The sequence below is a fragment of the Labrus bergylta genome, chromosome 24 (assembly GCF_963930695.1).
Source record: "Labrus bergylta chromosome 24, fLabBer1.1, whole genome shotgun sequence".
Lineage (NCBI taxonomy): Eukaryota > Metazoa > Chordata > Actinopteri > Labriformes > Labridae > Labrus > Labrus bergylta.
This window is the reverse complement of record NC_089218.1, coordinates 13,822,573-13,835,778: the sequence shown is the minus strand read 5'-3', so window position 1 is coordinate 13,835,778 and position 13,206 is coordinate 13,822,573. Positions and strand designations below refer to the sequence as shown.

General features: G+C 36.2%; 1 protein-coding gene and 1 long non-coding RNA gene across 2 annotated transcripts; both read right to left on the bottom strand.

The window, feature by feature from the left end:
- Positions 1–298: 298 nt before the first annotated feature.
- Positions 299–5,011, bottom strand: LOC114922077 (G2/M phase-specific E3 ubiquitin-protein ligase-like). The gene is made up of 6 exons (XM_065951675.1): positions 4,393–5,011; positions 3,975–4,189; positions 3,585–3,864; positions 3,211–3,365; positions 2,387–2,625; positions 299–2,104 (listed from the first exon to the last, which is right to left on the bottom strand). The coding sequence occupies exons 1-6, from the start codon at positions 4,402–4,404 to the stop codon at positions 1,854–1,856; spliced, it is 1,152 nt and encodes a 383-aa protein (XP_065807747.1). The 5' UTR covers positions 4,405–5,011; the 3' UTR covers positions 299–1,853.
- Positions 5,012–5,324: 313 nt separating this feature from the next.
- Positions 5,325–7,022, bottom strand: LOC136178193 (uncharacterized). Its single transcript, XR_010665587.1, has 3 exons — positions 6,216–7,022; positions 5,581–5,843; positions 5,325–5,485 (listed from the first exon to the last, which is right to left on the bottom strand). It is a non-coding gene; the product is annotated as an uncharacterized lncRNA (long non-coding RNA).
- Positions 7,023–13,206: the final 6,184 nt, after the last annotated feature.

Below are 13,206 nucleotides of genomic sequence, written 5' to 3'. Positions count from 1 at the left end.
CAACTGCAGTACAGACAACACAGCTTTGACAGTGTTAACTAATTTTGTTCGAGCCACCTGTCTTTATGGGTTACCCTCCAGAGTCAGATCGGACCGCGGAGGGGAGAACACTCTGGTTGCTCTTTTGATGAACCTTCTACAGGGACAAGGACATGCAGGTCACATTGCCGGTCAGTCTGTACACAACCAACGTATTGAACGTCTTTGGAGAGATGTTTTTCAGCAGGTTGTGCACTACTTCTACACACTTTTCTATTCTTTTTCGAAGATGAACAAATCCTGAACCCTGAAGATAACTTTCAGAAAATGGCTCTACAAGTAGTTTACAAGCCCGAAATCCAAAAACGTCTAGATTTATTTAGACAAGCATGGAACAACCATAAAATTAGAACGGCTAATAACCGTACACCAACACAAATATAGATGGAGGGCATGCTGGCCAACATTGAGCAGGAGTCAACAGCTCTTAACAATGTTTTTGGAGTTGACCCTTACATTGAAGAAAATCTTGAGGCTTGCTTGGCAAGACATGGCATACAGCTAACCCAGTTACAAGCAAACAGAGAAGACTTGGAACAAGCAGTGATTGTGCAACAACCACTCAACATAAGCTCTGATCAACACCAGGCTCTTCAAAATGCAATTGCTGGAATAACACACTTAAAGGACAGGTATCTTGTGTGTGCAAGAGAGCTTCAAAACATTATTCTCAGAACACAATGAACTTGCTAATTAGTGTATTGAAAAGACAATAAAATGATGAAGGCAGAAACTTTATCCAAAAAAAAAAAAGACTTGTGCAGAAGCAATGCAACTCAGTCATTACGTATTGCCTCTATACAGTAAATGTGTGGTGGTGACTTGGTCTGTAGACAGCCTGTCCTTTGTCTGGATTTTGACGTTTTACTTGACTTGGGACATTTCTGCGTGGGGAGCTGATGTGTTTTCGCCAGCCAATGGGGATGGAGATGAGCCCAGGAGGAGGGGCCCAACTTAAATGTGTTTACAATTGTTTACAAGTAATACTAATGACTACCTTTGAAAAGGCCAGAAATCTATATAAAAGGCTCATTGTAAGTTGCAGCAGACTAAGAGGACCTCTTCATCTGACTTGTTTTACCTGCTTTATTGTCATAACCTCAAACTGAAAAATATTTATTTTACTATCATGTGATCATGAAGATGAGAATTAAATTATCTTTAACAATTAGTCAATTAGAAGTTCAACCAACTGACAGAAGATGTATCTGAAGTATTGCAGAATTGGATATTTTTAAAGTTGTAAGAAAAGTCTATAATATTTGCATTTTAAAATGATAATCAATGCTATCATTCTCACATAAAAGTAAAATTAATATTTTAGATTTTGACTATTGGACAGACAAACAAGACGGCTGAAGACTGCAAATAATAATAAACTTTATCTGTTAATGTCTGGAATTTAGTGGCAAAACATTTGAATATTAAAACAATATGTCAAACAACATATATTTCCATGAATGCCATGTTTCTGTGAGATCAAGCATAATTTATGCGATGAACAACCTAGAACAAAGCAGTAAGAAATGATAACATTTAGCCTCTGATCCTGAGCTTTACATCATAAAAACAAGGCTGTCATGCAAATACAGTTTATCATTGGCTCATTAGTCAATAATAAAATGGTCATAAGTAGCAGGCTTTACAAGCACCAATGTAGATTTTACATAAACAAGAACACAGACTTTAGAACTTGTTAGGGGGGACTAGCCATATTTTAACATTGTTTTTTTTAGTGAAGATGGTGCAAACTGACTGAAAGTATCAGCTAATCCTGCCAGGATTCTGCTACTCTGAGTTTAAATTGGTAAGGACTAAACCTTTCCAAATCCCAAAGAGTCTTTAGTGGCCTGAAAAAGCATCCGATGTAATTCGTCCTCCTGCGTGATTCCTCTAGGAAGGAACAAGCACATCATGCAAGTCGAAGCGTAGGGCAAACGTCGCTGGCCTGACTCCTGTTCAAAGAAGTCAATGCAGGGCTTATTTGGAAACCCAAGGGCAGGGACTTCATCTGCACCAGTGATGAATATCAGAAGGTCTTCGAATCTGAGTTCAGTCAATTTGTCTGCCAGGGAAAATAAATAAATAAAATAAATGACCATTCATGTCTACATCAATTGTCTAACGTGAAAAAATGAGGACTGTATATATTCCACCCCAGCTACTTAGCTACCCCAGCTAAAAAATGTATAGTTTGTAAACATGACTCTCTGGACCACATTTTTCTATACTGAAATTACATCCCACAATTACACTTTCATTATTTGACCTGTGTCACAACACATTTTAAATGGACTTTGTAGGCGTTAATTCAATTTTATAGTGTTCTTAAAGGAATAAAATGTACCTTCAATCATGTTCAGAACCAGCTCCCAGCAGTAGATGGTGTCCTCCTCTTCCTCACGTCGGTTGGTTCCTCTACTGCTGTAACTGTAAGTGAAGATGGCCTTGAATGCTGCCTTTGACAAAGGCTCCTGCATGTTGGTGAACAATGGTAGGAAGGCAATCCAGTTCTCCTTTACCAGGTCCCACAGCTTCCCAAAAGCGTTCATTCCCTCTGTGAACTGGTGTACCGTTCTGGCCGTTCTATAAACCAACAGAGACAGAACATGAATAAAACTATTCAGAAGTTTAGAATCACAGATATTTTTTTTAAATGCGTTTATTTTTTGAGAAGGGACTGAAAACTGGATCAAAAATAAAAATGTTTCAAAATACTATTCAAGTATGAAATGACAATTTCTTAAATGTATCTTTACAGTAGCTTTTTGGTTTTAGCAGCCATGACCAGGACAGAAAGAACAGAGGCAACCCATTACAGTAAAACACCTGTACAACACTACAAAAAACATATGTCTGACCTACAGCTGGTAGTATTTCTTTCTGTCCTGGTAATTTGTGACACTACCATCAATATTTTATATAAATGTGTTGCTAGATTGATGATTTACGGTAGCTTTTTGTCCTGTTAATCCAAACATTTAAATGTTGAAATGTCAATTTTCGTAGGAGCTGGATTAAAGGTTTACTTACTTTTACATTTGTTAAAAAAAAAACAATTTAACATTGTCCAAATTTACATAACAATTTTCAAGTTGATATTATAGATTTTTGTAGTGTTTTGTAGTTGTTGTTTTTTTAGGCCTATTTCAGTTGTATATACATTTTTACCTGAGAAAGATGTAGTGCTTCACCACGTAAGCATAGATTTTTGGTATGTCTTCAATTGTAGCTGTGAATATGAATGGGACACCACACTCATTAATCCAGTTCCCCAAGTCTTTCTGGAGTGCTGTCAGGTCCCCTGCAGTCTTGCACTCTAGGATCTAAATAGCAAAATCTGAGTGAGAACAATTTAGCTGGAGTTTCAAATTAAGCAATAATATGATCTGAGATTTAATAGTAATCTTTATTTATAGAGCAATGTTCTTAACTTGTGTTAAAAAGTGTTTATCAAGAATTGAACAAATTGATATATTGTCTACCAGTTAAAAAATGGTTTGTTTAAAATCCCCAAAATGAATAACATAATAAATATTAAGTACCCTTTTGACTTTGCTTTGCACATCTGGGTCAGGCAGCAACTGCCAGTCAAACTGCCAGTCAAACTGCTCAAGCTGTGGCTCCTGGCCACACATCAGCTGGAAGAGGCTGGTATCCAGGGCTTTGATGCATGGACCTCCATGTGCAATCGACCAAGCGATAAGATTCCCAGCTTTGAAGTACTTATTTTGGTCTAATGCTGCTTGGTCGTAACTAAGAAAGACCTGGCCAGCCTTTCCTTCGAAAATGCCAAGAGAGGTCTGAACCTCTATCATCAAGAGTCTAGAGTAGAGCAACAGCAAAGACAAATCAAACGATCTAACAATGCAATTACTTGAAAACATGAACACATTTTGAGTAAAATATTTCGAAAATATTGAGGGTACACAGACCTGAAAAACTCTCGCTGTGGTCCCCCCATATCATCTGCATCTTCTCCTACAAACTCAATCTGTGGTGAATCGGTCCAACAGAAAGTGACTCTGGAGATCACTTTAATGGCACTCTCCAGAAGCTTTTTCCTCCTGATACAACAAGTGGATATGACGCCCCCAGAAAGGTGATCCTCTCGAAAAGCGCTCAGAATTATGGCAAGCTCCACTTCCTCCTGAAGAATAATAAATGTATAAAGTATACAATAAAAATGACTGGCAAAAGAGGTTGGTCACTAAATAGGACTGATGATCTTAGAATATCTTTAAAAACAGCAATATACAATTATTTTTATTGTGAGTACGTGAAATGGCTAGTTATTCAAAATTATTGAAAATTACACTTCTCGGTTTTTGTTAGGAAAAAAATAAAACTTACAGACGTAGGCATGTCACTTTCAAAAGGAACTGCAATAATATTGTCCTCTTCCCCTTCCTCTGAATCATCAATGACAAAGTCATTGATAGAAGTGCTACAACGGCAGACAGATTTCTTTGTAAGTGTCAATATAACTTTAAGGCATTTCAAAAAATAATTTCAAACTCTTCTGAACCCAAACACTTTTGGTACAGTTTTGGGGATAATCTGGTGTATTCAGTTATTATTATTAGTAAAATCTATGTAAAGTTGGGTATTATGAGTGTAAATTAATGTAAAGCCAGGTGTCACACATGGTTCCTGTTTTTATTAAAATAAAAAATACCTATTAGGTGGTTCCACATGTGCCCTTCTGTAAAAGACCTGTAAAGTAAAAATATTGTGTGGAATGTTCCAGTTAAAGTCAATATATTTGAAAAATTTAATAGAAGACATTAAATAGAAAACAATAAGAAAAAATAACTTTTGTCATGTAAAAGTTTACCTCTGGGGTACCAGCATTCAGCCACTGTGCAGGATCCAAACTTGCCTCCCATTGATAGAAAAGAGTTACAATGTATATCTAACTGCATTTTACTGAGGTTAGGTTTAAAAAATGATAACGATTATCTTTTAATACAGCTAGAAATCATTAAGATTAGCCTACTGTTTACTTTAGTCTGAATAATCAGAATTAGATACAAAATTTATTCTTTTTTTGCAGCAACTTACAAGTGATGGGTTCGAGTCTGTCCTTGGTGAGCTTTCATCAATGTCAAGAGTTGAAGAGAGTGACATGGCATTAAGGGGAGGGGACTCTGCACCTATATGAGAATTACTGTTAGATGTGAATGCTGGCGTGTTCATAGGAACCGTAGGAGCAGAGGGTGTAACCTGGGGGGCCCTCAGGCTTGAGGTCTGAGGGCCAGTGATGAAGGGGATTGGGATGGAAATACATCAATGGCTGCAGGGGCAGTGGTTGAGGCTGCAGGTCTGATGGCTGTTGATGCAGCAGTTGGTGTGGTCATCAGTTGTGTAGATGCTGAAGAAGCTAGAGACTGTGAAGCTGTCTCAGGTCCAGTTGGTGGAGATGTGCCCCTTCAGGTTCGGGGATCTAAATGGAAAAGAAATGTTTGATAATTCTCATCAGTATGCTAAAATTCAAAAGGAGTGCTGCCCTAATAGAACAAATAAAACAAAAAAACTCACCTGTAACGGCAGTGTAATAGTGGTCTGGGGAATAATATAAACCCTGCTTCTTCCAACTGTTTTCTTCAGGTCTTTCAATGTATTAGCCTGAATTTTAGTCAGAACCCTGGTCTTATCAGCTCTTGCAAGATGATATCCAATGACATTCAGGCTAACCATGGGAAGGCTCTGGCAGATGTAATTATCAAACTCTGAAAGAGTCCAAGAAAGTTCTACGTAACCTCTATTTGAGACCCCACTTGGTAAATCATTTCTTGGGATTCCTGAAAAACAATACAAATTTATGTCAGCGAGTATGATATGTTGACTCATTTTTTCTTTCTAACCACCGACTAAGAGTTAAGGCCTTACAGTGTCTTTATAAGCCTTTAACAACATATATTGTTATATTTGTTATGTTGTGAGCATATGATGTGGTTATTTGTGCCTTATGCACAATATGATTTTTTTTATTTTTTTTTATGGTGCAAACTTAAAATCTTTCAATCATTTTATATAGCACAGTAAGGGCAAGGCCACCTTCCAAAACATGTCAGACAAATGGTACTGGAATGGGATTATGTAACTGTGGTGTTTGTGGTGTCCATAAAAACTCAAGTGAATGCTCACTTTCAAAACTAATACGTGTATCTTACCTAAGCCTATTTGGCTTAGTTTACAGCATTCTGAATGAGATGGAAGGACAACTTCATCAGCATTTGGTAGCAGGAACAGCTTTATTCTCCAAACTCCAGGTGTCCTTTTTGCAGGGGCTTGTGTTCAAATCAAAAATATATAATGGTTACATATTATTGCAAGGATCACCTTATTATGTACATCATATACTCATTATATTCATTCTCATGTCCTCAGTCATTGACATAACATTTTAATATTTAATGTTCATAACATAGCTTAAATTCTCCCTTAGTCGCTGCTGTTAACGCTCGTACAGCACATATATTTGTGCAATATCTCATTTAAAATTACTGAGATTTTTACAGAGAAGCCCTCTAAATCAAAGTGGCAGCCCCCCCTTAAAGTGATGATCGACTTATACAATCCATGCATTGAAAAGTTTTGGAGGCTTCTCTTAACATCATTACACTCAATACTGCACGAAAATCATGTCCAGATTTATTTTTTCAATATTGTCAGAATCCATACTTATGCTTATCATTACATATCGAGAGGAAAATTGACCCTAGGAATGTATTGTGGTTTCAAATAGCTCTATGAATTGCGCATCATATGCGCCTGCTTTTTGCTCCCTTAAGGTCCAATTCACAAAGCATACTGCATAAAGACTTTTGCTTCACGCAGTTTTCTCTTGTTTCATGTCTGATTGTGGAGTTAAGCCATCCGAACCTGCTCTCACTTCCTCGCTGTCTCGGATGCATCATCATACTGATGGTTCTCAATTCTGTCTACATACAGAGGAAAAACAGCGTGCACAGAGTACACCTTCCAGTTCAAGTTGAAAGTTGAGCGATACTTTAATATGTATGGTCTACACCCCAGATTATAAAGATAATGGTAATGTCAAAGTAACATTAACATAGGCTACATTATTGCAAATAAATAGTTATAGGTTATCCAGAGGCGGAACTGTTTTCATGATCACAGAAAAATGTCAATGGGTCATCAGAGACACTGTAGTAACGGTGCAGTTACCATTGAAAACGACAAAGCACAGAGAGGCTATTTGTTCTGCAGCGAAGTTTAGGCAGAATTTAACCCTTAGCTTTTGATTTATAAATTAGACTGTGTCACAGTTTGTCAGACGCATAAGCCGCGCATTCCTACTGAGAATTAGGTCCGGATTTTTCCAATAGTTTCTGTTAGCTACACATAAGACAGCCATAGCTAGCTAAGCCTTCTGCTTAGACTTTACTATGAAGTGGGAAAAAAAAGGATTAGTTTAAAAGCCCCTTGCAATTCAGCATTGACACTGAAAACGGACATACTGAAATAAACTAATCAAACCGAACTTTACCATTTGGTGCTAATGCTAATTTAAGAGGGCTTACACATGCTACTTACCTGTCATCGGACCTGCTCTTCTTTGTCTCCGGAAAGCATTTCTGGTGGCACTCAAAATGTTGCTTTCACTCCTTTGCATTGCCAGTTCTTGTCTTGCAACATCCAGCGCATTCCACACGCGATTAATTACATTATTAAAACCACTTTCTGTGGCAGCTTCTTCTGAAGTCTGGCTCATGACACCGATAGCTTTGATTAGCAGTTGATGTCTGCCGCCACCTTCTGGTTATATTTGACCGTGAAAAAAAGCATAAAAAGCACAAAGAATCCCACTGCAGCTGTAGTCTACTTCTGAACTTGCAATTATGTGTCTGTCTTAGATGTTGTTGAAAAAGATTAAAACGCTTCAGTTGTAGGCTGTGTCTGGGTTTAAGAAAATGTTAGTTCGATTACAGTGAAAACTTAATATTTTATTTCACACATTCTGTTATAATTATATAGTTGTTTTTATTATTATGATTACAATAGTTTTCCTTACAATTCTGCTATGATAACAATTATAATTACATTTTGGAAACAATATTATTTTAAAAGGATTATGGTTGAATATATGTATTCCAACCATTAGAATAGGCCTATAATTGAAAATAAATGTATTTTAAATAAAATATTAATATTTTTTATTATAATAATATGTTGCTTAAAAGAAGACATTGTCTGACTTTTATTTTGCTTTTTTAAATCACGTCATGACCTGGTTGGTTTATTTCCAGTTCACATAGAAACATGCTGTCATTTGAAAGACACAAAATAAATTGATCCTATAGTTAAAAAAAATAAAAAAAACATTTAAAAAGTATAAATATTTGCATATATTTCAGTGACATGTCATTGCTTTAATTTCCCACAAATACTGCAATCACTAATAATCATTAATGATTTTCATAACAAATAAAACAAAGTTTAAAAAACAAAGATTGGACTAGAGATCAATACTTCTCTGTAACATACATAAAAATGTAATATCAGATTTGGTTTTGAGCATGGGTCATAAAATTCTACCAAAGGGCATTCAATGTGTTACCATTTTGTGAAAGTATAACGTAAAACAAAAAAACAAAGCTTAAAAAATTAGCGACAGTTTATCTCAAGGTACTATTCAGCTGGTCCTTTAAGGCTGGCAAAATCATTGGTTTGACATTGATCAATCAAAATCCTTGTCCCGACTGCTTCATCAGCATGCATACTACTAGTGCTACTAGTACTACTAGTGCTACTAGTAAGAGCCTAAATGTTCACTAGTAGTACTAGTGCTACTAGTGCAACTAGTACAACTAGTGCAACTAGTGCTACTAGTAAGAGCCTAAATGTCCACTAGTAGTACAAGTACTGTACACATTAGCAGCATATATAAGTATAGCACCATCTGGTGGGCATTTGCAAGTAGTATCTTAATTTTATACTTTAATCAAAAAAACATGACCCCTCATATGATAAAATAAATCTTAATGTATGTTGCTTGTGCACTTATATCTGCTCACTGCCATATGTATCTTTTCTGCTGGGCTTACTCGAAGCTAAACCAAGAAAATTTAGTAAGTCCATAACATACCGATCCTGCAACTGACACCTAATGGCCGAAATCCATATCTCTCTGCAGCTACTTATTGTATAAGGGTTATTTCTCCAGATGTAAGAGGCTGACTTTATATTTATAAAAAAAAAAAAAAAAATCATTGAAACATTTATTTCAAGTTTCAGGCTTGTTACTTTTTTCCTGTTATATTTTCTTATTCACATTAGTTTAATAATTCAGTATACACTTGTCCTAAATCCTAATATTTTATTCAATATTTTGCATGATCATCTAGCAGATAAACTAAATATAAACACATTTCTTTCATGATTTAAAAAAAAATATTTAATTTTTCACTTTGCAAGTTTCAAACTAGTATATCTTTCATACTTTATATTGCCATATTTTCAATGGCAAGAAAAAAGCTAAAATCCTTGAACATTAATGTTGTGCAAGATTTGATTTTATTCAATCATACTACTATATATAAGTATTAAGTGATGGGTTATTGTTTATTTTTTGACAAATACTGCAATAAAGAATAATCATTAGTGATTTTTAGAACAAATAATACTAAGTTTAAAAAACAAAAAAGTTGAAAAGATGAATAACAATGTAACATCAGATTTGGATTTAATCTGTGCATGGGTCATAAAATTCTATCAAAGGGCATTCAGTGAGTTACCATTTAGTGATAATATAACATGAAACAAATGAACAAACCTTCAGAAATTAGTGCTGGTTTAACCGAAGGTACTATTCAGATCCGGCCCTTTAAGGCTGGCAAAATCGCAGGTTTGACATTGACCAATCAAAATCCTTGTCCCGCCTGCTTCATTATCATGCGGTCAACTAGTGCTACTAGTACTACTAGTGGACTGCCAGTTGACCTTTACAAGTTAACTAGTAAGGACCAAATGTCCACTAGTTACACTTGTAAAACACATTTCGACTTTACTAGTAAACTAATGATGTTCAAAAAGCTTAACTAGTTTATTACTAAGGTAAACTAGTGAGGCTTTAAATGCATACTAGTTAACTAGAACGAGTCAAAATGTCCACTAGTTTACCAGTTAGACCATGTGTGACCTTGCTAGTTAACTAGTGAGGCCAAACACAGTTAACTAGTTAATAAGTAATTGCAAAATGTCCACTAGTTGTACTAGTAAGGGTCTTTTTGGCAGTACTAGTTAACTAGTTAGATAAATTGTCAGTCACAAGTTAACTAGTAGTCAACAGATCAGACTACTAGTTGACATCTGTGTTCAACTAGTTAACTAGTAAAGGGTTTTAACTGTTCAGCATGTAAACTTGTCAAATGATAACATTCAACTAGTTTACTAGTCAAAAGCAAATGTCCACTAGTATGCTGTTTTGTCTTCAACTAGTTTACTGGTGAGGCCAAAAAGACACTAGCTAGTTTAACTAGTGGACAAAAAGGCACTTACTAGTTTACTCGTAAACTGTATAGGGCTTTACTAGTAAACTAGTAAACTAGTAAGGTTAAAACCGCCCTCAGTAGTGTGACTAGTTGACATTTTAGCTACTACATGTTAACTAGTAAACGTTTCCGAGCCTCACTAGTTAACTAGTAGGTTTAGAAATATTCCAACTAGTGTTACTAGTTTACACATTGTATCTTACTAGTGACCTAGAAAGGTAAAATACATCTTCACTAGTGTTACTAGTTACCATTATGAGATTAACTAGTTAGCATTTGTGTTGAGCAAACAAAAATTAAAACTACTCAACTCACCAAAACACAACTTGATGTCTGCTTTGCTTAAAATGAGAATGTTCACAACAAATACATTTCTTCAGAAGAATTACTTCAGGATAAAACTCTGGATTAAAGCAACAAACTAGTTCATTAAGAAAGTCGCCCTGGCTGCATCATTATGTTCAACAACATAACAACATAAACTAAGCCACAGCTTGCTGTCTGTTTTGAAAAAACAACAAGCAAGAAAAGTAAATCTTCAAAAGAAAAGAAAATTTTTCTCAAGAAAAATGTCTTTTAGGATTAAAAATTCGGATTACTGTGCATTTACAGTGCAATAAAGATGGTTTAGTGAAGGCCTCACACGGGGCACCATTTGTTGGGATTGTATCAAGTCAACTTTGGTTATATTCTTTAATAATTATACTTAATTATTAATAATATAAATAAAATATCATTAAACTATGTTTAATCTCGTTTTGGGGCACCAACCTGTAACCAGGTAAATATAACCAAAATATCACTCAAATCAGTCTCAAATTAGTTATTTAATTACTAATATTATTAATAATGAATAACTATATTTAATAAATTGAAGGCGTGAAATCCGTACACAAAGCCTTCGCACCCAGCTTACATCACAATGTAAATACACCAGTAATCACAAACAACTGCTCTCTTAAATTATAACAGAATTTATTTAAACAAAGCAACACCAAAATCAATGAACTCAATTAAACAAATAACTATTATAAACTAATCTAAGCAACAAACATTATCAAGCAAGGCTTGTGGATGAGGTGTAAATGTGTGTGTGTGTGTGTGTGTGTGTGTAGATGAGTGTGTATGTAGATGAGAGAGAGAGAGAGAGATGGTGGAGAGAGACAATGCACCATGTGGCTTCGTCACATGTTGACAAAATGGTGGACAACAAAGGAAGCCGTGTGGCTACCTTTTGAAATAGTTTGAGCTCTCTGAGCTGAGTTCAGTAACTGTTACTTAAACACCAGAAAGCCAGTGGCCGGACTTTGATTCAACGGCGGGTACACTGGTCTTTCTGATTGTGAAAGCCGTTGACTGAAGGTAAACTAGCATAGCATTACATACATAGACGAACACAGCAGTTCATTACAATAAAACAAATGCAGCAGCTTACAACAGATAATAAACAGAATGTGACGTCTTGTCAACAATGATGCATAATTGTCAGTGGTTATAAAAGAAACATAACTATTTCTGAAACTATTTCTGCCCAGACCAAAGCTCTTACTTAGGGTAACTCCTGGTGACTGTTGCAAAGTTGGTTAAATCGTCACTCTGTTGAATGTTAAATCAACAGATTCAGGCAGGTTTCCTTCGTGGCAGATGTAGGAGGAGGGTAGCAGGATTCAGATCTTCGACCAGAGTGCTGCTCTATAGGGTCTTCTGGTTGCAGGAGCCGAGTTCTTTATGTGTCCTTGTGGATTCAGGGATCAGTGGGCTTCCTTCAGCACTCCTGTCTAGATGGTTCAATGATGTCTTACGAAAAATCAAAAAGGAAAGAAACTCTTCTTTTTGCTCGAACCTGATAGCATCTGATTGCGCCCAAAACTCCTAAAAATATGCCGTGGAAGTAGTCAACTGAATCCTCTGATGCTTGAATTCAGCATGTGAAGAGCTACCTATACTGAGCAACCTCCGCTCTGGAGTTTTAACCTATGTAAGCCAAGAGGAGGAAAGGCTTTGTCTCGAATGCTGGAGTCCATCATATGGAGAGGGTATCCTCTGATGTCGGCAGACCACACTTGAAGAGAAGGAAACAATGCCTTACGATTGCTTTTAAAGACTGGAGCTGCCTGTGGGTTTACCTCAGGCCTCCTCCAATGAGGATAGAGAATTCAGACACCCCCCCCCCCACTTTTCACACCTATTCATTGGTTTCTGTTGGGGGGTTGCTGGGCTAAGACCCCTTTGTTCAGTTCCCTCCAAAATACTCTAGTCAGGCTTGAGAACTGTAATACAGGCCTGAGTCCTTTGTCCCATGCACATGGCTGAGGCCCAACAGTGTCTAACTAGTTAACTAGTAAAATGAAAACAGATATCGACTAGTAAGATAGTTCTAATCCTGCAATCCAACTAGTTGACTAGTGTGCAATATGTAAATGCATATTTGCTTAGTTTGCGCTAGTTTACTAGTAAAATATTTAAGCCTCACTAGTTAATTAGTACGACTTGTAAAAATGATACTAGTGCAACTAGTGGACATTTGTTCTCTTACTAGTTAACTAGTGAACATTTAGAGCCGCACTTGTTAACTAGTAAGACTAATAAAGCCATCTCTAGTACAACTAGTGGACCTTTCTGCTCTTACTAGTTAACTTGTAAAACC